Below are 26,679 nucleotides of genomic sequence, written 5' to 3' on the forward strand. Positions count from 1 at the left end.
CTCCTAGCCAAGTGAAATGGGGGGGATTTAAAACATGCTATAACACAGAAATCTTATTGGCTAGAGGTTGTTAAGACAACAATAAGACTATTTCCTGCCCCAAATGTTTCAAGAAAAGTTTTTATAACTAAGTCCTAAAGCCACTCTGCTTAACAACAAATAGATTAAGCTCTGGCCACTGGAAGAAAAGCTGTTTGCACAAAATAAATAACCTGCTGTCTCTTGTATCCTGTCATTGTCATCAGACAGAATGCGGCTTGTTTGGATGAGCCACGTAGGTCCACAGTATACTATGTAATATCATGTATCATGAGTATTTGACATTGCTGCAGTGCTCATTTTACTGCTTCATTGGCCCATTTATAGTTGAAGTTTTGGATGATATGTTTCGCCGGCCTCTTTCAGCACTCAGCCCCTCTTGGACCTCTCTTTAAATCCTGTGCCCTTTGCAATAGATGTTCATTTATCTATTTTTGCATGTGTATGAGTTTATTTTGGAAAGACCTCAGTCACCCGGCAGAAAAGGGGGCTGTGTGAAAAACGCTGCTTTGCCATTGGTAGCAGCTGTTGCTGCTGAGACACCTCTGAGGAAATGGAGAATTGGACACACACTCATCCAATTTACCATTAACAAGACCTTATTGGATGCAGGGTCAAGGGAACATGCGGCTTTGCCTTATGTGGCTCTGTTTAGATATGCTGCTGCTTGTGTCGTGGGTGACTCTGTGATAGACTTGGCATCTTTGTGCGACATTCACAGTATCTCCAGTCGAGTTCGGGTGCCATGTGCCATATATCATTGCATATATACATGCATTAATGCACACAAAAATCAACAGATTCTTTCAAGAAGGATATTTATGAAGCAACAACAGAAAATGTTGTCATTCGAGAGTAAAACCTGGTAGAAAAGAAACCAAAATACCAAAAATTTCCATGTCCGTTTAGAGGAAAGACTGAGTTGTAACATGAGATAGTTTCACACATCAAACACCAAAGCTGCTCTACAAAAGTCTCTGAAAAACCAGAGATTTCCATCTGTTTTATGTTTCCACAGTAAATCCAACCACAGCAAGAGAAGTAGGATGTTGTTAATCTTTTCAACATAGCAACCACTGCTCAGACTTTCTCCTCCTTCTAAGATTCATATATATATATAAAAATATCTAAAACATTGTACGCTGCATGAAGGTAAGAGCTGCTTCTGAATATGAGCAGCAGGTTGAGAATCATATATTCCTCTCTTGTGCAAACGCCTGTGTGTTCTTTTTCTGGCAGGGTAACTTTTTTTTCTTCTCTCTTTTTTCCATAAACACACCTCGCATTCTTTAGATGGTGGTGTATCTAGAAATCTTTGTCTTTCAACACATTTTTTTCTGTGTGTCGGGACATAAAGATAACAAAGCATTCTTCTCACAGTTTTTGCTGGAACATTCAGTTAGCAAAAACAAACATCAGCGAAGTGGTTATTAAGTTCAAAAACCAGAAAAACTGGATTCAACTCTACCTGAAGTTGAGCAACCCGTGCGGAAACTGTTGATCAGATAATATTTTCAACATTACAATTTCCTTTGATAAAGCATCTTTTTTGATTGTTTTCATCTTTGTAGAGATCATGCCTTCTTAGAGGACAGGAAATCTTTGTCTCAAAAGCAGTAAAAACATTAAAAACAGTATTCAATTCAATAAAAACTATAAATGCTCATGGCTTTATAATAGTAGGTTTGCATGACAACAGCCTTTATTTTGATTAGGAGTTTGAACAAATCAAATTTCTTTAAAAGTTAATATTAATCTTTTTTATACCAAAATGTGCTGAAAATCAAACATGGGTGATGAGATATGAAGTAGGAAGTTTCTGTATGTTTCATGCTAACACATTTTCAAAAGGGGGGTGGGGGGTAATATTACACTGGAGATGTTATTTGGTAAACATGAGGTTGTCATCTTACAAACACAAACAGAATCCAGTGGAAAGATTAGCGTGGAGGCCCTTCAAACAGCTTGTGAAAAATGAGCCTCCTGTCAGCCCTGTTACATAAATGTTTACTAAGAATACCAAACATTGTGTTCTATTTGTTTTACTTTGCCTACAGTTTGCCCATTGCCTTAGATTACTCATCCCCAGGGTTTAACACCACTTTGCAATAAGAACAAGCAACTATAGCAGCAACCAAAACCAAAAACAAGTGCTGAACGTGGTTGATCCATTCTGGCTCATAGCCATCATGGGCCATCACCCTTCAAGTAGCTTGCTTCAGAAATGGAGAAGAGGTCTCCACAGTTGAGTGGGAGTGTTTCATCACTATACTGTGAGTCTTATCCAAAAGAAGAGAGCTTGGAGCAAAAAAAAGAAAAAAAAATCTAATGGGCTGGCGGTCTCTAAGAAGCCAGAGTAATTCTCATTCCACTTCAATTGCCACAGCGCAGCAGCGTTAAACTGGCAACTGAGGCCTGCTGCTGCTGCTTTCTTGGCAAACAGAGAATTCTTAAGTGCTAAGCTGTAAATTTGCTTAATTTGACATGAGTCCGAGGGGAATGGGATCATTTTCTTTCAGGGAAAAAGCCTGGCATATTGGCTGACAATAAGCTGGAATGGTCCAACATGGTGTTTCTGCGCAGCGATGATGGTTGGAACATGCAACGGACAGCGTTTGACAGAGCTGTAAAAACCATCCGACTCTGGCAGCAGCTCTGTATGACTCAGTCTGTGTTAATGCTGGGAGCGCCTTTCAATGCAAGAAAATGTGGATTTAATACTAACGCGGGTTTAAGTGCTCTGTGTGTTTTTCCATACATCAAAGATGGTATTTACAGTGCATGGATGATTAACTCACACACAAACACACCTGATAATAGTTTGCTTAAATGAAGTCCTCCTATTCTAAGCCGCATTGCAAAAGTATGTGAAGTCACATTTATATGAAGAAACCTGCGGCGCTGGTTTAGCTCAGTGGTTAAATTGCACAACTCAAGTACTGTCAGTCATTTATTGCATTTCACCCCCCACTCTCTAACTCTAACTCTAGCCACTGCACTGACCTCTAATTAAAGTCTTGAAAAGCCAAAACCTATCTATATAATCTATATAAATATCCATTCTGCTTCCATGTTCAATGTTTCAACAAGAGCACATATTTTTATAAAAGTTTTATTTAAGGGCTTTTGCCTTTGTTTAGACGGAACAGTAGATGGAAGAAAGCAAACCGACTGCCAACCAAGTGCCAGGCCATCAGCACCCATCTTAATTTGTTCCGTTTACAAACGGTATTAGCAGGTTTATCTATCAAGCTGTGCTCATAAATACTGTCATTTATGAACACAGGCTTGGACATGCTCTCTACTGATTGCCTGATCAAAACATGTCTTGTAACTTTCTTTGGGAGTTTACTGAATATTTTGCTAAGAAGATACAAAAAAGACCCAGAATGCCACTGCTCTCATATTGGAAGGCATTGGGTGGGTGGTAATGACAGTAAACTTAAAATAGCATTGGTTAAACAGAAATGTGACAACTGTGGCATTTTAAAGACAGCATGTGTTGGAGTGTTATAGTCTTTAGAATATTTCTTAAAGGTCTCTGCAGGTTAAACTTTTGAGTACTTTTGTATAGTCTTTGGTTTGTCATTTTGTGTCATAAGTCTGTAATATATTTAAAATAAAATTAGTGCTACAATCAGCCTTATTTCTGCTGGCTGACTCTTGAATCCCGGCAGCCCCCACACACACACATGAACATCACGAGAGCATTTAAAAAGACTTCTTTCAGTGTCACAGCTGTGACCTTCATAAAACGGAGCGAGGCAACAGGTGGGCATCATGTGTGTGCTAATCTTCCACATTATGGTTGTTGATAACAGACACTGCACAGCCCCGCTCAGTTAAAACTCAGTAATTTAATATGGAATACATCAGCAATGTGATATTTGTAGCATGGAAGAAGCAAAGGTTGGGAAGATTCTGTTGATGCTAAGAATAGAAATCGTCCATCATTCATGGTGGGTTTCTGTTACCAAAAGAATTCTGTGAGTACCGCAGACCCTCCAAAACAAGACATTGGGTGTCCACTGAGGGATTTTGGGATTATTTTTTTCACTTGCTCTCCTCCTCACTAAGGGCATGAAAATGTGGATTGTATTTCGCTGTGACAATCCATGCCAATTTTGGAGGACAAGGTCGCTGAATGTATAGCCTTTCCCCTTTTTACAAACCATCCCACTTTGCCCATCACTTCTAACACGTGGCCTGCAGTGGTCCTCTGGTTCTCAGCGCACTTCAAGAAAATCTGATTAAACAACTGCACTAGAAAGCTCTAGCGAAATACTGAGTGTTTCTTCGACACATTTATCATGACAATGTTTTGGTCTTGGGAACTAATACTGGTCACCAGAGGAAGAAAGATTCAGAAAAAGTAAGTCAGTGAATACAAAAAGAAATGTTTGGCAAGCAGGTCAGAAGGAAAATACTTTCTTAGGTAACATATGAAATCTTCTAAATCTGCCGAGCAAAGCGTCTTCGAATAAACATGTTTTTTTTTCTTCTTTTACGTCTTTCAGACTGGCTACTGTCAAGAAAACACTAACTTTTCCAAAAGTGATTTAAGAGAAAAAACATTTTTACCAGTAGTTAATTTGAAGATGCAATAATACTGTAATCTGTTCGCTCTGGTATGTATCTGATTTAGCTGAAAAGTAAAGTGTTTTCAGTTCCATCTTAGATATAATGAGGTTGTTTGACCCGCTATGAAACTATACTTGTTCAGGAATAATTAGAACATACTAGCATGCTTAGATAAATTAATGTTAAGCATTATGACTGCTAAACTTTAGCATGTTAGCAAAATCACATTGCCAAAAACGGCAGTTCTTCAAGTAGCCACTAGAGGTTTGCTTCAACACGTGACTTTCATGAGGAGTACAAACAGTATTGAAGAAGACATTTGTTGGACTCGTTATCCTTCTTTTATTTTCTTCTGCCTGGGTGGCTGCTACAATGCTTCAGGTGTTCCAAAGTCAGGCCCTGTGATTAGTTTAATTTGCACAAACCCCACACCTGTTGCCCCTGTGCCGCCTGCAGCTGGAGTCCCTCAGCAGGCTGACAGACCTTCCCTTGGTTAATCCAATCTCCTCACAAAGACCAGGACAAGAGCATTTGTTTTTCTACCTCTTGTCTGCTTTCGTGTTCTCATGGCCACCAAGCTCCTGATGGCTCATTATTCGACCATTCATAAATACACCCACAAGTACCCACCTGCCTTTTTTTTTCTTCTTTTTTTTTTACAGCCTGCTGCTGTTTTCCCCTATTGCTCCTCACCTGTCTTCCTTTTCCTGTCATTAAGGTGGGAAGAGTTTTCCCTTCAGGTTCAGAGGAGGCCCAACTGCCTACCACATGACAGCCCTCCAGTATCCACATACTCCATTTGGATTTGAAACAGCGCCAGGAGAAAATCAAGTGACACAGGCCACACAGAGTGGGAGGGAGGGAGGGAATGTGATCCCACTTGATTGTTGAGAGTTTATATAGCGAGTGATGACAAAGTGCTTTATGACTTTGCAGTGTTCGCTGGGCCCTGCGATTGAAGCCTTATACAGGCAAAGCCCCCCGGTGACCTTGGCTTGTCAAATGTTCTCATTTTCGCCAGGAAGGAGCCAGTGTTCAGTGGCTGCTCACAACTGGTGGGCTGCTTTTAGAGAGACAGGCGCAGAGAGCTTTTGGAGGTGACCCATGCTTCCTTACTTTCACTGCCGTAAACATTATGGACAAAAAGCATCAGTCAGAGAAGAGTTCAGGCCTGCTAGCACATTGAATATAAGCCTTTGTATAAAATAAAATGTTTTCAACTTATTTCAAAGTCTACACTTGTTATTTTGACTCTGTGAGGCTGCATATCAGTCTTGGGAGTTAAATGCTAACAGCTGCATGCAATAAAAAAATTTACACATTTTAAATTTGCACATCATATTTTTTCCATGGTGAAATATGATACCACCAAAGTTATTAGAAATACTTCTGCGACATGAAGACTTGCATAAAATGTCAAATCAATCAACCGAACAGTCTGAGTCTTTCACTACACTAAGGGAGATGACATTATTCCCAACTAGATTTCCAGAGGAGTCATAGGATAGTTCCACAGGGGCAAAAGCAACTGCTAGAGTTCCACAGGCCGTGTCACACATTAAGTATTACATCAGATCGCTCCCAGCTGCATGCCACATGCATCTTATCTCACAGGGAACAGGAAGGAGAGGCATTTCATCCTCAGGCCCCCACTTCCTGCACCATCAATGACCTTTACTACGCAAATCTTTACAGGACACTTCCTGTTGAAGGAAGATTTTTGGAAGCCACGTTGGGCGGAGCTTAAAGAATCAAGAGCTGGACCTATGATGCATGAATGTGAACTATTACAAATCAATGCTATATGGAAACAAAGGCTGGTCCAGGATCAACGCTCAAGGACTCAAGAAGGATTTTTAAACGAGTAGAGATGATGCTGGCGTGATGCAGACAGTCACGCTAGCCCTCTGACTGGCTGCTAAGGGCTAACAACCCTTGCATTGATCCGAGGAGACACTCAGCCCTCTAACCTGCTGAGTGCTCAGTTCCAGTGAACAATGGAGTTCGGTGCGCGTCGATACACTACCCTATTGAGTGCTCTCCGTTTAGCAGCAAGATTGATGAGGTTAAGGCTCCCAACCAGGGAGCCAAATGGTGTCAAAACCAAGGTGTTGCTTTGGACAAACAATCCCTCGCTGAATTACCACACCAAGAGGGTGCTGGTAACCGGCTAATACACTATCCTCAACCCATGCAGTGCATTTGTATTAGTACAAGGTTTCTGAAAGGGTATGCAGGCTGTGCTGGATGTTGTTAAGACTTTAAAAATGCAGATGAGAATATGAGGGCAGGATAGATGGTGCTTTCTGGACAGGAATGCACAGCAAATCCCCAAAGACACTACATGATGTACAAGTGGATTTATTACAGTAGGGCCCTATAAATCTAAGGTTGGCCTGAACTCCAGGGAGAGGTTAATGGATTACAAAGGGATGTGGTATTGAACCTCGGCGAAGTTTATACACCTCATCAATATGTGAAACACTATTGATCATTCAGACCTTGATAAATTAAATTCATACAGTTGATAATGCATGGCAATATTAGTAATACCTCGGAAGAGGGGAACTGGGCTTTTTCAGCCAAGCTCTTTTTAGAAAGGGAATCTACGGTGGCATCTTGAATTTACATGATTGTAGAATTTGCATATTGGACAAAATGGACTGTGCCAGTGTGTGATTTGATCAGTGCTGTCAATACTGGGGACCTGAAGACATAGCAAGCCACTCCCCCTGTACAAGCAGGACCCACCCACTGTTTTCTTCTCTCTAAATGAATTACCTCTACTTTATTCGCCCCTACATTGAGATATGATCTAGATATAATAGACAAGAACATTTTAAAAAACTTGGAGAATATCGAATATGGGCCTGTGCAAGGGATACTATAACTAGCAACACATTAGCTTTCTGACTAAATCTAAAGCAGCTTTAAAATATCATGAACTCTGTTATAGGAAATACAGCTGAATAATGCATGATGTTATACGGAATAAAAATGCATCCACACTCAAAACATACCAGTAATGGCTCACCTATACTTGGCTCTTATTGAACGATTGTCTAAGTGAGTAGCTGAGAAAGACAAAGAATAATTCAGTTGTAAGAAAATGTTAAGGTGAGCCTGACAAACTGCCTCTGAGATGTCCAAAAACAAATATTGTCAAGAATTAACCCTTAATAAGGTAAAATGACTTATCTTGAATGTTTTGAGAAATGTTTTGGTGGGTAACAGTGGGTAAGAATTTAAGCAGAGTGTAGCAATCTCTACTTTTTGTACCTATTTATCAAGTCTGATCAGTGTTTCCCCTACCATTATATTAGGGGGTGGATTGCCAGTGTGGTTTCTTTTGGTTTCTGTAGTAGCACTCAAATGGGGTTTCCTGTTCGATTACGATCATATTTTCAGATACTTTTTGTTAACTTTATTTTTAAATGCTCAATTGTAAGATAACTTAATCTAATCTAAATCACAAAAATGAGGCAGAGTTAGACAAGCAGAAAAAAAGAAAGGAGAGGTGCTGTAATAATATCAAAGGACAATAAGGTAAACTGTGACAGGCACATTAATCTGATGTCAGTAGGGTAGAACTGAGCTCTGAAAAGCCCTCAACAGCCCCCCCCCAGGTCAAAAAAAATAAATAATAATAATAACATATATATTTTTTTTCTTTAAAGATTTATTTTTGAGCTTTTTGTGCCTTTATTGTAGCGATAGGATAGTGGATTGAGTCGTAAATCAGGGAAATAAGTCATTTAAGGATATCTTTCCGATAGAAAAGGACAGCTGTCATTAAAAGTAACACATGAACACCAAGATTCCTTCAAGTGTTTCTGTCACCGTGTCGGCATGTCCCCACCCCCCCAACGCTGTAAACCTAGGGGAAACACACATTTTTGGGTTATCCCTTCATCAAGTCTTTTCTCCTTTTCAGAGCTCAGTTCTACCCTACTGACATCAGATTAATGTGCCTGTCACAGTTTACCTTATTGTCCTTTGATATTATTACAGCACCTCTCCTTTCTTTTTTTCTGCTTGTCTAACTCTGCCTCATTTTTGTGATTTAGATTAGATTAAGTTATCTTACAATTGAGCATTTAAAAATAAAGTTAACAAAAAGTATCTGAAAATATGATCATAATCGAACAGGAAACCCCATTTGAGTGCTACTACAGAAACCAAAAGAAACCACACTGACAATCCACCAACAGAAACAAACAAAACCCTCACACATACAATGTAAAACTGTGTCGCTTACTCATTTACGTAGAGAAACCTGAAAACAAGCTGAAAGTCCCTGCCTTGTCATGCTCTTTGAAAAGTTAGCTTTGGTTGGTTCACCATTGAACACAAAGCAGAGAGGTACAGTATGAGTCTTATCATATGTAACACTGCAGGTTAGCAGTTAAATGTCACACAAAGAAATAGCTCAGGAGACACAGAGACTCATGAGAAATTGTATTGCAGCCTCTTGACTGGGGTCGTTGATATTCAAGCATTTTGGACATGCTTTTAAATGGGCAGCCATGATGCTACTGGATGTAAACACCTTTTAAACAAATAAAACTACATATGAAAAGTACACTGTTGAAAGTATCCAATGGTTTGTTAATTTTACCAAACTCCATTTCTATACAAATAAAACAAAAGGCTTCATATTGTCAGTTTATTCTAAAATACAACATCAAAAATCTGCATGATCAAATTAGACGACCAAGTCATTGTTGTTATAGTTTATTTAGTTTTTCCTTAAATGTTGATTGGAATAATGTCACTATAATTTAGGTACATTTTACAACACCACATAATATAGGCTCTAGCAGTGTGTTTCAAAGTATTAACTTGTGCAACACAAGGAAAAGAAAAAAAAAACATTAAAACAATTTAATACAAGAAGAGTCAAATAAGACTCAGTAACATCTTTTGGGGATAAATCAGATTTATTACACATATATACACTGTTGGTTGAAACTCAGACAGTAATCAGCAGTTTACAATGAGGAAAACAATCACCAGAAGCATTAAAAAGTGACCTCTCTTGACAACCTTATTCATGTAGAGAGATTCATTCATTTATATCACATACAGTATGTATAGCTGAAAGCATACTCTAATGCAGCTGTCTCATCATTTCACATTTTTCCTACAAATCCGATCACCAAAACAAAAACAAAGAAGTCTTCAGGTTAGGACCAGTGACACACAGATGTGCATTTCCACTGTACCTTTTTTGTGTTCGTATGAAGGCCGTGTGATGATGGAAACGGCTCGAGAGATGATATCCCTTCTTCTCACTCATGGACTCTTCTTGTTAACTGGAGACAGAGTGAGTAATTCAATAAGTCAAGTATTCATTTATTACTTTCCTTTTCAATCACGGGCATTTTTTTTAACTTCCCTAATCCACCTCCACAAAGAAAGAGAGAGAGAGAGAGAGAGAGAGAGAGAGAGAGAGAGAGAGAGAAAAGAAGCGAGTTCTGCAACTTCCATCTGTGGCAGCCCTCGACGTCTTACTGCAGCTTAATTACAAAATATTGTCGCCGTTTTCTGTAAAGATTACTCACTGTAGGAGGCCCTACATAATTTGGACCGGAGGGTTTGTCACGGAAAATAATACAATGCAACTGGGCTTTCTGTATTAGATTTCCGCTTTTAGCCTCCTTGACATTTCAAGCTGCATGAACTAATACATCTGTTATTTGTTGATCATTTGATTATTAACATACTTCACAAACCAAATCAGCTGCCCTGCTGGAGACACAGATACAGCTCAGCAGACAGTCTGGGTTTTTTTCACGCCAGCCACACACAAACACACGCGCAGGGATGCACAATTCAGCCCTCAGTGAAAAAGGAAAGCGGGGGGAAAACATTTATCTTCCCCTCCTTTGAGCGTATGAGCACTCTGACACCACAGTGGAACAAAGCCCGTCATCACATTCTAATCTCGAATTTCAGGGCTTTTATTTCACCCAAATGCCACCCTGCTGGCCTTGTGAATTATTGACAGACTGACACCAATGCAAAAGGACACATAAAAGAGGCTAAAAGCTCCGGCCCTGGAAGAGCTTGTCCTCTCCTATTGCCATCAACAGGGAGACAAACTCTGCTAATGCTTTTCTGGAAGCTTGTGGTAACTTTGAGACTGAAGTGCCAACATATGACTCTTGACCTACAGCTGCACTATGCAGGAGAGATAGTCTGTGCCGCTCTGCCTCTTTGGATTGTATGAGAGTGAAAAGGACGCCAAGGCAAAGCTGTGAAGTATCTGATCAAATCATGAAAATGAAAAGAAGAAAGTCACATAGTTACTGGGGTATATAGCCTTTTAAGGTCATACTGATTTGACTATTGCTTGTCATTGCTCTTTTTGAAGAGACATCACAGCCTGGTCATTACGCCAAGAACACTGCCATTTAGTTTGCATGATGAAAAGTCATTCAAGCTGCCTGGCAACTACACAATCCAACATGTCAGTTTTGCATCGTGGCACTTGCATGTTTGCTCCTCATTTAGACAAAGATTAAAATGTGAAAGAAACACGTGAAAACAGACAGTGAAGATTAACTTAAAAACTGAAAACAAACAGAATGATTTTGTGCAGACAGGAGTAGAATGAAACCAAGCTGTCAGCAGAGAGGAGAAGCTGTGTTTGTGAGTGATTGTGAGTGTTTTTGTGCTGTCGTCTAATCCACCTCACTCTCGTTGCTCGCACCCTCGGGCCGCCTCAGTTTGTCCACCTGTTCGTTAATCTGTCCGTCCCCACCTGGTCGATCTTCTGTCTGCATGCTCAGACTTTCCTCCTCCTCGTCTTCTACATGGCTCGCATCCTCCTCCCTTTCCTCCTTTTGCTCCTCCTCCCCCTGCACCTCCATGCGGACCTGGTCTTTCAAGTCCAGGGGTAGCGTTGCGCCGAGACCTCCAGCGTCGGCATCGCCATTGATATCATTAGCTCCATCTGGTCCTCCCAGTGCATCCAGAGGACTGTGTTGACCGTCTTTAACAGGGGAGGAGCTGGCGGACTCGTGACTGACAGGAGAGATGTCACTGCTGCTGTTAGTGTGATTGATGGATGGAGAGGTGGATGCCGAAGGTGGTTTTAGAGGAATCTGCCATGAAGGGATCTTTGGAACAGCGGGAGTAGAAGGGAATTGTTTTCTGTAGGGGTCGGGGTATTGGGTGTATAAGAGAGAGGAAGAGGCATGATCAAGGAGACTGCGATCAAAGTGTGTCAAAAGAAGCTTTCCAAAGATGTAAAGCATTTAGTTGATAAACTGAGACCACAAAACTACAGATAGCTTCCTACATCAGGTATTCCATGAGAACATGTCCTTAACACTAGTTTACATTTTAGCATTCAAACACACACACAAAGGACCGTGAGTATTTCTTATAATTACAGAAGAGAAAATGACTCTCCCCCCCACCACCCCCCTATCCCAAACCACCAGATGTTCATCACACCTGGAAAAGGAGCTCTAAGATTTTTTTTTTGTAATTACATCCACTGCAGCTTTTAAGATCAAGGAGACAATGCTGAATGTTAATGTGATCAGAACATCTTGATGGTTAAAAAAAACAGTTTGGAGATGATTTGGATCATTTGAACGGGAAGGGAACATGTTTTAAGACAGATGGTGATACGGAGCTTTTATTTTGTGATTCAAGTCTTCGCCAGAAAACTCATTGTGAGAGTCAGGGGGGAAGTCAAGAAAGCAAATGACAAAGGGATTATTACTGATTAGAATGTATGAGGGGAACAAAACATGCTCAACTAGACAGTTCTGAGGCAATTTTTGTCCTAGACAGTTTTCTGATGTACACTCTTACTTCAGGCTTCATTATCAACACTGATACGTAATAATGCATGCTAATGGGCCTGACTGAGCTGAGCTGTGCCTGACTAGATTCAGTTTTAAACCTGGAAGACATACGTAAAATCATAGGCGATAGTGACAACATTAAAATATGTAAATGTGGTTCATAGAAATAAAGTAGGATTTTACACCGACAACGAAAAAAAGATAAAAGTATATACATATTATCACAGTTCTACATACAGTAATATGAACCATTTCTTTATTTTTTTTATTTTAAAAAGTAATATTTCTCAATGATTATAACTACTCTGTTGTTTAAGGCTGGAATAACACATCAAAATTCCCGACTGAATCTGATTGCAAGTCTTGTACGGATTTGAGGTTACAGATGATGTATTCCCCTCCCCGCCTAAATCCAGAAACACTTTGGTGTTTCTTTCTTTCGAATATGAACGACCAGAGAGCAAATCTCTGAGGGAAACCACAAGACGCAGTTGAAAAGCTATGCAAAAATTAGTCAGTGTACCCTGACTGTAAATAACTGTTTCCTTTATACTTTCAGACTGGAAATAAAAATTCTTCCTTGGAGATAGATGAGAGGCAGCATTTATTTTTTTGCTCTTATGACAAATATTCTTATTAAATTGATCTTGACCAACCAATCTACTGTTGTTATATTTTTTTGGTAAGCGCATGAGTCAAGAGAAAGATGTTTCTATAATCACATTAAGATGAGGAGTAAACACAGTATGTAGTAGAAAACTCATTATCATGTTGATAGTGACTGGTATCTTTGAAACCCCGTCACATAGTTCAAATAGACTAAAGCAGGAACTCAAATGTTCAGCAAAACAGTGAGTCATCTGCCCTAAAACACACATACACACACGTACACACACGTACACACACACTGTTTTATGTAGAGACACCTAGGGACTTTACCTGCTGAGCAGTAAGCCCTTCAAAGAGCCGATCTCAGCCTTCAGCTCTCCAACTGATTGGTTGTCCAATACACGGTTTGTTGAAGAGGATGCCTATAGGAAAAACAAGTGAGACAAATACACAACTGTTACTGACAAATACACAAGCTAAGTTCAGGTCACTGACAGGGTCGGAGAAAAAAAGTCAACAAAGGCCTTTCAGCAACTCCTTTGTGCTTTGTCTCAACAAAATAAAAAAAATAAAAAAATAAAAAAGCTTTGTTAAAAAAAATTGACATATGATACAAGGTAAACAAATATGGCAAATGCAAATATTAAAAAGCCACAACTTGTTGTGTAGTCAGGCCATGCATCACCATAACAACCTCAAAACTTCCAACTGCTGGTGATGAGAGACGTAAGATAAACAATCCAACTACAGTCACCTTTATGGCCTGACTGCTCAGAAAGTCCAGTGAGTGTGAATCATGCTGTTTTTACATAATTTTCCATACTATCTAGAAAAGATTAGGCCAGTGTCCAGAGTTTTGGATAATGACTTTGTCTTTAACAATAGCCACATTCATGAAGGCAGACCATAGCTTAGCAGTTTGTTTTGTTCTTTTTGTCTTTTATCAAAGGCATGTGTTATCGCACAAACCGGTGCAGCATGAAATGCTTCTGGGTATTTGAATGGCAAATTGCTGCCAAAAATCTGTCCCTGCAGCACTTTTTTTTTACAGATAGGCAGGACTCCGACACAGGCCTGTAAAATGGCAAGTTTAAGGTCTAGAGACAAAATATCACATTGCAAGAGTCAATGATATAAGTGGACATCAAGTCATGAACATTCAGGAATTTCTTAAAGCATCAACCATTGGCAAACCTAAACGTGGAGATTTGTAAACATGAGTGTTTATAAAAGGTCAACAAGGTAACATGGTTCCTCCTTTTTTAAAATCCAAACGTTTTTCAGGCTCAAACTTCATCGTACATTTTTTAAACCAAAGTTAAACCCTTTCCACACATACGGAAATCTCCTGAAAAACTTCGGAGATTTGGCCACCGGAGGTTCTTTAGGCTATGTGTGAACGCAAACAGCCGCGTTTACCTGGAGACTTTACCTGGAGTTTCTCCGGCCAGACCTTTAGTATTTTATCTGCAGAAAATCCGAGTGAGCTGATGTCTGAACACTGGAGATTTCAATTTCAGTCAATGAAAACAGAATGATGTTTATATTCAGTGGCTGCCTAAAGTGTCTGCACGTGACCACTACGATCTCCGTGCCCGTAATTAAACGGCTGCATTCTGTTTTCTGTTCGTCAGTATGTTGTTCTCCTCTCTTTTGTGGATGTTGTCATTCCATTGGACTACACATAGTATTGATATAAAGGCAAATATTCTCATTATAGCATTGTGTAGCAGACTCTGTTGCTACGGCCGCTACTTCCGCATTTTTTTTTTTCCGTCACTTCTTACGTCGGGAAATCCCCCGACCCCCCTCCCCTCTGACAGGGATAGTCTCCAGCTGTGAGGAGCATATGTGAACGGCTTGGCTGGAGAAGTCCTCCTGTAAATATCTAGATATTATCCGGAGTGCATATGCGAAAACGGCTTTAGTGAGTAAAGGAAGAACATACGGCCAAACAAATGGTTTTAAAAACAAGTTCTTAATATGTTGTTTTACATTCTGATACTGCTTAAAAATTCCCATACCTTGTATTTAGTATTGTCAAGGAAGGCCTCGAAGTCTTGCATTTTATCGTTATGTCTGTGAAACCTCTGCACCAAAAAGAGGAAATTACTGGTGCTTCCTTTCCTCCTACAGGTATCACTGTTTTCCTTTAGTTCAATGCATTAAAAACTTTATCAAATGTTTTACCTGCTACATTTATAATGCCTTTTTTCAATGAAGTTTGAAAATGTATGGACAAAAGTTAAAAAGTTAAGGATGTCTGTGCAACTTTGTTTCACCTTTCCCTTAGAATCCCTTATGCCATGAAGATATGGATTCCTTACACAGAAAAGATGGTCAGTTTTCTTTTCCTAAATGTTCAGTGGGAATATTGTGGAACGTGTGCACACTTTTAAGAAATGTCCTTTCAAATGTATTTGGTTGGGGATGTTTGCATTAGGTAGTTATAAGGCATTTAAGACCGAGATGTTTTGTTGGATGTGATGTACAGGTAGAGGCAGCTCTACATAGGTGTGTGTTCAGGCGTGTGCCATACATCGTGCCTGGCTTTTGAAAACATCAAAGCTTCTGTGGACTGAGCTCTTTCATACATGGGAGATGAGTTTGGCTCCACTGGATGCTTGCTTCTAATACCATAAAAGCACTGTGTGTGCTTGAATGATTCAATACATCTGAACTTGATATTTCAGTTGAGAATCTGGGCAATATTTCTTTTTCACTTACAAACAATTATTAATATATTTTAAATTAAAATTTTTGTAGATTTTCTCTTTAATCACTGCACTATTTTATCCTCCTATTCTTTTCCTCTGATAGGGTGGGATTGCTTTTGCAGCAAATTTAGAAAAAAATCTCCCCTTAAACCCCAGGCCTGGTTTCCCAGGCCAGATGAGACATATAATTCCTCCAGCGAGTTCTGGATATATCCTATAATCTCCACTCTTTTGGAAATGCCTGGAAAACCCCTAAAAGGTGGAGCCCAGGAGTCATCCTAATCAGCTATCCAAGCCACCTCATGTGCCTCTTTTTGATGCACAAGAACAGCGACTCTACTCCAACCTCCTTCAGGATGTCTGAGCTCCAGAAAGTAATTATTAGGCTGAGCCCAGTCCTCTAATGATGAAACTCATCTCTGCCCCATGTATCTTAGTTGTTATATTTTCTGAGGGGGTTAGAACTTACATGGTCAAATGAATAGGCTCGCTTTTTGGCTTAGCAATTTCCACCACAAAGGTCCAACACAATACCCTCATTACTGCTGACTCCACATGAATCAACTTGTCCATCTCTAAGTATTTTACACTTGACCATTAAGCTTTGGTTAGGAACTCATTTCAACTGGCAAAGGGTGATCCAACATGTTTGGCAAAGAACCATTGACTCAGACTTTTAGCTGCTGACACCAACAGGAAATGTCTCTTCAGTAAGCAAAGATTCCAAGGTCTTCAAACTGCACAATCTCCTTTCTGCCTGTTTCAACCTTCAGATCATGTCCATAATGATCCAAGGCAGGATGGATCATTGACAAGGGGCAACCCTAGCAAATCAAACATCCAATGAAAATGTGTTTGACAAAATTGGCAGGGCTCTCACTTTGGTTACACAAGGACTGGATAACTTTCAGCAAAGCCCCTGGTTACCTTTACTCCTGCAGTATGTCACAAAAGCATGTTCAGAGGACGTGGTCATAATCTTTCTCCAAGTCCAGAAAACACATACAGACACACACTGGATGGAGAGACTTCAATTACCTATCCAAAAACTCTGCCAGGGTTAGGAGCTGGTCTATTGGTTTCAAGGAAAGGGCAGGTTACCTATTAACCTTCCTGACTTTCCCATTGACAATCAGTTGGAGACTCCTTTTCAAAACCCTGATATAAACTTTTCCTGGAAGGATGAGTGGTATGATAAAATGATAACTGGAGAACACCTTCAATTCTCCTTTTTAAAAATGAAACCTACCCAAGGCAGCCCAACAAGATCCAGTACCAACAGCATTTCCAGGTGTTAGTACGTATTTTCATGAATTCAACAAATGAGTCAACAACTGTTATACAAAGTGTCTACATCTGTTACGTATACAAATCAGTGTCAAGTCATCTTTATTGCTTTATAGTGATGTACCCAAATGGAAAGGAATTCGTGGGCAGTAAAGCATAAAGCATAAAGGCAACACTGTGAAGATGAAGACTTTGTCAATGATTGTCAATGAGTGCCAGCGATTGTGAGATCTTAATCAGCATGGGTCAGCAATGGTCCGCACATGTATGTTGTGTTTCTATGCTGTCTGACCATGGCTGAATAAATCCTAAGATGATCCACAGTCTGTTTCACGATTTCATCTTTGTCCATTTAATACAGAAACAACCCCCACCTAACACCAGGCCAATCCTGTGCACAACATGAGCCTTGCCACTAAGGGGGCTTCTTGACTACCTCAAGGAATTTTCCTGGTATGGGTGAGTCTTCCTTAAAGTCTTCACTTTGACTCTGCATCCTCCAAGAAGGACATGTTTGTGGGGTTTGTAGCTCCACAAAGTGCTTTTTCCAACTCACAACACTCTCCCCAATCCAAGGCAGGTTCAGTTTCCCTTCCTTGAGGCAACGTTTAACACTTGTCTATTGCCTTCCCAAAACCCTCCCATACTTAGTTTTTGCTTTACTTCTTCTTCTTCTAAAAAAAAGGTTGTTTCAGAGTAGAAAACCACTGATGTACATGACTACACCCACACTTCATCACAGAGATTACCTATATAAAAAGCAAAAACAAGTGCAAGAATAGGAAGACAGACTGATGAAGCCTGAGAGGGAGAGGAAAAAGACAAGGGGAAAAAGTGGGATTAAAGAAAAGTAAAAACTGTAATTAAGACTCACCAGAGGAAGCTTGTTAGGAAGCGTGGACCCCCTATCGAGGGGAGAGGGATAACTTGGACTCTTTCGCTTGTAATTAAATCTAAGAGAAATTAATTGAATCACATCTGAAAGGGATCAGACTCATTTACAGTGGAAGGAGGGAGGCAGAGGAGGAGAAGTGAAGGGAGCTCGAAAAGAAGCTGAGGAGGAAAGAAGGTTTTTTTTTTAAGTAGCTCTTATCGACTCCTAAACCTTACTGATAAGGAGCAGTGTTTTAGTGTTGGTGCATTGGAGGCCGGCTGAAGACACTCTTATTACAGCAGTCACCTCATTAGAACCATCTTAATCCCTCCCCTCCCTAAGGCACCCGTATAATAAGGCTGGATTCTCCTTCTCTCTCATTTTACATCGGAAAAAATTAATTGCTGTTTGTGCTGAGCTAAAAGAACTCAAAGCCCACAGAATCCACTAAACAAAGAATGCAAATCGATCAAAAAGACTAAAATGTGAGGGTTTCCATACACTTGTATCACTTAACATGAGAAAAAAGAGCCTCTAGAGTGGAATAGTTAACTACCAGCTATACACATAATGTGCATTATCTACAAAGCAGCGCCATATCAAATCTCACATCAAGACTTGTCACACAACACTACCACTGACATATGTCTTATTAAGTCTGAAGAAACCTAATTAAATGATTGGCCAGGACTGAATGTCAGCTTTGAGATATAATATGAGTGTGTGTGCACACAATGTGTAAGAATCTTGTGTTAAGTGCACTAGCTGCTTAGGCAGAGTGGAGGGGTATCAGTGACTGGAGAGATTGAAAGAAACATGGCTGCCTTTAAAAGCCCCCCTGATGTGCTGACACATATCCAATAGACAGTTTGAATGTGTTATGATGCGACTTAGCAATGATTTAGCGCCTTTGATTACAAAAACACCTTCATCAGGCGGATACATCCAGCTTTGTAGTTATACAACACAAGAGTGGAGACAGTACATGTTTGATTTTGCAATGCAGAATTTGACCTGCACTGTTTTATTCTTTTACAACTTTTAAAAGTTGTTTTGTTTTTTGGTAGACAATTGGATGTTTTCTTCACACTTTATATAAATGCCCTCCATAATGTTATAATTTGTTTTATTCTGTGACTCTTCATATTTATTTGTTATATTGTGAGTCTGTTTTTTTTTTTAATATTCCCTTACAAAGAGCTTTATTTTTTCTGAATTTTTAAAATAGCAAGTAAATGTGTGATTGAAATCCTTTATTTCCTTGTAGACAATTTGAATGCACACATCCTACTGATTAAATCTGTGATTCTACAGTTTCTAATTGCTTTGATCATGTGGATGTATTTATGTTACGAGGCCTTGAATGTCTATGAAACGCTGGACTTTAAAAAAAAGAAGGTATTAATTATTCTATGCATATTCAAGCTGTTTTTATCATTTACTTGAGCTTTCTGTCCTGTACAATAATTTACCCTGAATAAGGGAATATTTATAAAAAGTGGCTCATAAAACATTACTACACGTGTGAACCTTTTGTGCTTGTTCTACCACACTTCCTAAAAAGTAAAGAACATGATTCCCCACTTGGCATTCCACACAGCAAAAACAGTATGCATGAACAAACAACCAACAATCAAACACATAAAACCAACCAATCAACCAACCAAAACCAAAATAATACATCTCGACCTACGAGGGAGATGCCAGCTCTTATATTACCAACCACTGGCACTGGCTGGACGTGTTTGTCTCTGTGCTGAATACTGTACTGTTTCTCTTTAACTGGTTAAAAAGCTGTGTAAGTAATATGTCTCGGGTGGGTGCCTGGGTGTGAAAGGGGTCGGCCTCTTTCTGCTGGTTAACTAAGTGCTTAAAAAAAAAGAAAACATATATTACAAGCAAAGAAAAAAAAAGACTATCAACTCGAGCAGCACCCAAGGACGGCAATGCATCTGGCTAAATGAAGATAAATGCCTGTGGACCATTAGCAACAAGATAAGATCTTTAACAAGCCTTGTTTAAGAGTGTCTGAAGGCAAATTAATTCACAGTTACTCTGCCGGCAGACAGTGTGTTTTCTTGTAACGCATGTATATTTATGATGGAATTAGTTTCAAAAGGAAGTCCCAAGAGGAGTGTTTTTGAGTGGAAACACTGGTACAGTGCAATTGATTCCACTCTATTTATGCACTTTCCCAGTGGCAGTTTGTCTCGCACAAGCAAGGAGGCGGTTTCTAATCTTCGATGTAGTATCCACTAATAAAGAGAACGATCAGTGAGTTGAGACAGCAGGGTAAACACAGTTAAAAGGCAGATTTGTAATGATAATAAGACAGAAATAGACTTGGCTGTTTAACATCAGGGATTAATCACCCTCTGGAAAATCTATTCTGAACACCAGTGGTACAATACAGCAGCGTGTGTATGAAGAGACATGATAACTGAGAAATGGTGAAAAAGAAGGGAACTGTCTCAGTATGTAAAGTATGAAAAAGTGCAGCATCAGCTTGTGCCATGAGTGTGCGTATGTGTGTATGTGTGGACATGAGTCAGGCTGTCTAAACTCACTTCCATGTTGAGGTCCCCAGTTCGTCCCAGCTGTCCCAAACACACTCCACAACTGAGCGGTTTCCAAACTACGAGAAATGTTTACTTAGCAGATGAGGAAACAGAAGTCTCCATGTGTTTCGGGTTAAAGGCACATTTCTGCGTTGAGAGGTATAATTGCTAAGCGTGGCACGCTTTTAGCGGCACGGTGATGCAAACCCAGAAAGCCGCAAACGGTGAATGATAAGTAGCTCACCAGCTCCAACATGTGTTTTTCATCAAATATCCTGGACCTGAAAACAATTTCCCTATTTCCCCAATGGCCTGGGACAACAGAGGGCCTTGTGCCGACTCGCAGGGAAAATTTAAGATCAACACTATAGCTATAAAGCAGAGTTTATGATTTGTTTAATGGGTGTTTTGATGTGAATTATACTTTTTATACACTACCCCTGTCCAACAAGGCACTCATAGCAATTGAAGTAGACACTTTTTTAATCCAATCTGTGATTTGGAGATGACAAATGAAAAGAAAAAAAAAACATCCCTTGTCCCTTAGTGATGGAGGGAATTCATTGTTTAAAGTGGGCCTACACTTTGCCTAACAGAAAACCTGAGATTGTTTTGTTTCCCGACTAGCGTTGGTACAAATCAGATCAACCCTCCCACATGCTGAATGAGGCCACCAGTCTTTTCTACAGCACTGTGACAGACTGTGCAGCTGAGAACTTGAAACAGCATAAAATGAGCCATGAGTCCTCAGTTTTTGATGAATCTCATCCATGGAAGAGATCCACATTTTTCTTCGTCATTGTGCCGAAGCAGATGTGTCCACACATGTTTTCCTGCGATATCCAGATGCTACAGTGAAACCATGTGTTTAACAAGCTGTGGACATAAAACATTGTCTCAGATTGTCTCTTCCAAGGCACTTTTTTAGAGCCCGGAGATCATAAAGCAATTTACGAGTGGTGTTATAAAAAGGATAGCAACATTTCATCTCTGCACATAAGTTTTTAGAACAATCATTCAGCCTGATTCACCTAAACACTTACAATTCTGAGTAGATTATGAACACTGTCTATAAAAATCAAGGCGAAGAGAAACGACAATATGGTTTAAGATTATGGTCCCATGATGAGATGCACCATACTTTTTTGCAGCTTGTGTCCTGATGATATACAGTATAATAAGACTGTCCGTCTTAGGTAGTTATGACTCGGGGAAACGCATGAGATTTTAGTACACAGGGGCCTCGAGAAACCTCTTCCCTGTCCTCATTAATCTGGAGATTTTGACCGGAAACTTTATGTTAACTGGCCTCTTCTAAAATGTGAAAGTTACAGCCTGTCCATGTATACTCGAAATAACATTTATCAGGCATCAGAGAGCTTTAAAAGGTGTAGACTATTCTAATCATGGTCAAACTACAGCAGAGATGCAATTATTTACAGCTTCAAAAAGTTGCTTCTTCTTATTATAGGCATTTGCAGCACAGATATGTGCAGTCATTAAGTCAGATGTTAGTGGTGTTTTCAGCTAAAGACAGCTGACATGACACTTTAACGTTTAGGAGAACCTCCAACTGCATATAATGGGCCAATTATTGTCTGCTTCAATTAAATCAAGTAACTCAGTTTAATCAGCAAAAAGAAAAGTGAAAGGACATGTCATGCAATAGAGAGAGAATTGCTGTTTTACAGAAATCAGTGATTTTCTAGAAAATCTTTTTTGGGAGACAGTGTGGTGCTGAGATGCTAAAACTAGGAATCTACCTCTGCTGCAGCCAGTTCCTGGGAGAGCTCCTGAATTTTCTGCTGCTGCTGAACGAGGAGCTCCTGAACGGAGGCCAGGGTCTGCTGCAGCTGAGTGACTGTGGAAACAAGCAGAACAACACAGGAAACTCAGCACACTGCAAATAAACAGTATCAAGAAAGTAAGATTGTGCGATACGATTCTTTTGGTGCCACAAAAACTGGACAATTTCCCTCAAGAGACGGTGACAGAAGTGATGAAACTCCACATGTGTCACTGATCAAAGCCGTCCTCTAAGAATTGTTATCAAAGCTAATACCCGGTAACTTAAGTCGCTGCTTTTTGGTCCGAGGCGCTGGGGGTAGAGGGTGGGAAGGGAGGGCACATAGGATGGAGATATTAATCTCTAGTGCCTGAACTTAAATCAAATAACAGTCTCTAACCTTCCATTATCCACCCAGACACTGCCTTCTAATGCATCTTAAATCCTCAAACGATCAACAAAGGAAAAAACAAGGCTCTCATTTGGGAGGAGGCTGCCAGACAAAATGTCCCCCCTAATCCTAATAAATATTGTTCTTTTTCCATTGACTTTGAAGATTGAATTAGTTCAAGTGTTGGTGTTGGACGAGGGTGTATGATTTCAAATAACACCGGGCGCAGTTTGTTGCCCCCTGCTTCCAGTCATGCGTGTATTACCAAACAATGCATTAAGTTTCCCCGAGCTGATTATATTACAGAAAACCAATAAACATTCATATAAATCATGGGCGTGTAAAGTGTTAAATCAAGCCTAATAGGATTAACATCAACAGATATTGTGGCGATCCGCTGCTGAGGTTGTCAGGCCAATGGTTAAAAGCCTGGGCTGCAGCCGGCTGGATGAAAAGTACAGAAGCCTCCTCTCATATCAACCCAGGCCAAGACAAAAGGCACAGCCCTGCTTGGAGGCTGCCTTTCTTAAAAAAAAAAAAAAAAAAAAAGACAAAGAAAACAACACAGACAAAATATTTGATCTTTCAAAGAAAGCTAATATCTTGCAGTGACACCTGTGTTTAAATGGGTGGGGTTATATCAATATAGGTGGGGCGCTGAAACGTTTGATCTTTTCATGCTTGCAGAATCCTTGGGGATGCGAGTTTGAGCAGGATTGGTGGTTGGGGAAAAGGACCATTGTGCAAACAGTTTGGGTTTGTAACTCTGTGATCCAGAGTGGAACCACACTTTCTGATGATGGCAATAAAAGTTAAAAAAAAAAAAAAAGTGTCCATCCCTGCTTAAAAAGGTGTTTCTATGACAGGGTGTGCACGCTAAACAGAGGGCTACCACATTAATCTCTGATCCCTCCTCACCACAAAACAGCTTATCCAGATGTGTGGGTCAGCCTGCCAGCCTGTAAGGCTGTGCCTCCTGAATTACCACTGGCACCACTTTTTCAGCCACTTCAGCTAAACAGCTAAACTCTTTTCATGTCCCTCCACAAAGTTTACTCCTTTGTACTGTTCAGACAAAAATTGAATAACTTTATATCCCCAGTTATCACAGATAGGAAGCCAAGAATAATGAAGTCAATGACTTTGGCCAGGCATGAATCAAAGGGAGGCTATGGCTGTAATGTGTGTGTGTGTGTGTGTGTGTGTGTATGTGTGTGTGCGCGCGTGTTACAGGACGTGAGAGAGAATCGGAGACAAGATGATGTGCGAGGCTTGCAGCTGCTGTGAGGAGGGTGCACATTGTGTATTCAGTAAATTATTCAGTAAATACCTCGATATAATGTACACTACATATGTCCAGGCCTGTCTCTGTCTTTAATGGCCAGCTGGTCACCAATATGGCTCCCACTGACAAAGAGTGCCCAAACAGCCACACAATTCCATTACAGCCTGGGCGCGCTGAAGTAGTTCCAAGATCCATTCATTAATTGTCTGTGTGAAGTTGTAGGCAAATCATAATGGGAGTCAAGGCCCCTACTCTCGAGCTGGGGCTGGCGAGAGAGACTAATGTGGTCTCCATTCAAAGGGATACATCACCTCATTGGGCCCGGCACTAGAGAAATACATGAACTTTAACAAAAGGGGGTTCAAGCAATTGGCAGCAGCGACGCAGTCGGTCGCTATTACTCAGTGCAGCGAGGAAAAGGGAGAGAGAGGGAGAGGAAGACAAAGGGAAAGCAGTGGCAGAAAACTCTCAGTGTAATTGCAACCCCTCTCCCCAACTGTTAACTACAACAGTCATTAACTACAATAGCAGCTTGGCTACTGCAGTCATAGCAAATTAGTTCCCCACACTGGCTGCAGAAAGGACCTGTGTTTTTTTTCCCTTTTCGTTCTTTCAACTGGAGTCTTACCTGCTGCCTGCTAAACATAGGAGGACTCTTACTTTGAAATCCTGCCTTTACTGAAAAAACAAAACAGGGTTTGTTTGTTGGCAAATCTCCCTAAAGTGATAAGCAGAGCAGGAATGGGACGTGGGATAGCCGGAGGAAATGTGTTTGCATAGTTGGGGGAAAATGACCATAAAAGAACATATATTTGTTAATCAGATTTAGAGTGGCACACCTTGCACGCAATCTCACACAATTGCTGTCCTCAACCTACCTCAGCCAGCCTGAAAACAATAGCATGGGTGTGACAAGATGAAATGATAACAGCAATATTTTCATCCACACTATGTTGGTCTATGACATGTGCTGTAAAATCAAATACTTTTTTTTTAGACAGTGGGCCAATCAAACAAAGGTTGCTTGTGTTTTAAGTTACATTGTTTTATTCAGCATTCAGTGAAGAAAAACCTTTGATTTGGATTCTTGATGTTCCTCTACAACATAAAGCCCAATAAAAGCAAACATGATGGTATTTCTACCAAACTGGTTAAAACATTATATTAAAAGTATGTTATGGGAAGAGGAATTCAATTGGTAACAGAAAGCTGACACAGCTCATGGACACTGAAGTGTGACCTGAATGACATTAAAATCCACCAAAGTTATATATTTTATAAACTTACCTAAACCTCATCTTTTAGAAGTGATTTTAATCCTTGGTTTTATATCCTGTTACCTCATTCGTTTAGGTTCTTTTATTTCACATGTCTTGTAAATCAACACATAAATAAATAGAAAATGTGTTTTCTATTATTAACTGAAAAAAAGGTCCTTGTATTCCCATCATGCCAACTCTCTCTAATAGGTACCGGTACCTTTCAGATGAAAACACACTCCAGTTGAACACTACTGCTAACGACACCAAACTTTCTCAGAGTGTCTCTCTCATTTACGCCTCCCTGGATTTTTAATTACACTGACAAAGAGCTAGGAAAGCATCGCTCTCCTTGCTTCTCTCTCTCTCTCTCTCTCTCTCCATGTCTGACAGCCAGGTTGAGATTCCTCACCTGTCCAACATGGGAGCCGCACCTGTCACCGTGCACTTAATCACGCTAGGGCCAGTGCTGAGCCCAGACGCCACTCAGTGCCATGCCGCACGCACATCTTGCACACACACAAACACACATTCACGCACAGAAAATTAAAATGAACTTTCTCGCCACCTACGGGGAAGAGGGTGGATGATGATGATGGCGGTGGAGGTTTGGATGGGGGGTGAGGTTGGTGCAGGGGGAGATGGATGGAAGGGGGGGGAGCAAGAGAAGATGGGCGGGGGGGGGAGAAAAGTTGTCATTTCCCAACTCCTCATTAATATTCTGAGGTTAAGAGCTTTTCAGCGAAACGTAATTAATTGAGCCAGAGCCTGACAGTAAACAAGCAATTTCAAATTAAAGCGAAATGACAGCAGCGTCATTTGTTAAAAACGTGCGGGGCCCCCCGATTTTGGAGACAGATAAATGAGGGAAAATGTTAAGGAGGGAGAAAGTGATGAAGATATTAATCTTCACCTGTCTGTGTCAGCGTGCCACTCATTGCCGCAATGTTGCTCTCCATCCTCTGCAGATGCTTCTTGTCCTCTCGGCTGCCCATAATGAGGGGAAGGATGTATTTCTGCAATTAAAAGCATGGCACAATATTAGACTTCTCTCTGGTGGGAAGAGGCAGAAAGATGAGCAAAAGACAGGGCCAGCTAAACTTGGCATTGAAGGGTCATACACATTGTTTTATTGGACAAGTGCCTCATGTCTCCACTGTGTGATTAGGAGTTTTTGAGTAAGCTATAGAAACACATGAAAACTACTGTACATTTTAAAATTAGCTAGTCTTCAAGTTATGAATCAAGAATAAATGTAGAAAACATGCTGTTTCCAGACATATGCTTTTCTATTTTTTTTAATGTCATCGTAAACAAAATGTGGATCTTAAAACAATCACTATGATGAAAAAGTAAGTGGGATGACCCATATAGCAGAATATTTGGACGGAGCCTCAGTCGACTACCAATTTCACACTCAAACCCGACTTATGACAAAAAGGATCATTCCAAATGGGGCAGGTCTATGAC

The 26,679-nt window shown here is 40.3% G+C and overlaps 1 protein-coding gene across 1 annotated transcript in view; it reads right to left on the bottom strand.

Moving 5' to 3' along the window:
• Positions 1-9,338: 9,338 nt before the first annotated feature.
• Positions 9,339-26,679, bottom strand: part of pex14 (peroxisomal biogenesis factor 14) — a 47,425-nt gene continuing 30,084 nt past the window's right edge. Inside the window, exons 6-10 of the mRNA XM_065961382.1 lie at positions 26,123-26,225; positions 22,252-22,349; positions 13,383-13,474; positions 11,316-11,778; positions 9,339-9,935 (exon numbers count right to left, since the gene is read on the bottom strand). Of these exons, the coding sequence (XP_065817454.1) occupies positions 9,912-9,935; positions 11,316-11,778; positions 13,383-13,474; positions 22,252-22,349; positions 26,123-26,225 (780 nt within the window). The 3' untranslated portion in view covers positions 9,339-9,911. The remainder of the gene's footprint in view (positions 9,936-11,315; positions 11,779-13,382; positions 13,475-22,251; positions 22,350-26,122; positions 26,226-26,679) is intronic.

The sequence above is a fragment of the Labrus bergylta genome, chromosome 12 (assembly GCF_963930695.1).
Source record: "Labrus bergylta chromosome 12, fLabBer1.1, whole genome shotgun sequence".
Classification (NCBI taxonomy): domain Eukaryota; kingdom Metazoa; phylum Chordata; class Actinopteri; order Labriformes; family Labridae; genus Labrus; species Labrus bergylta.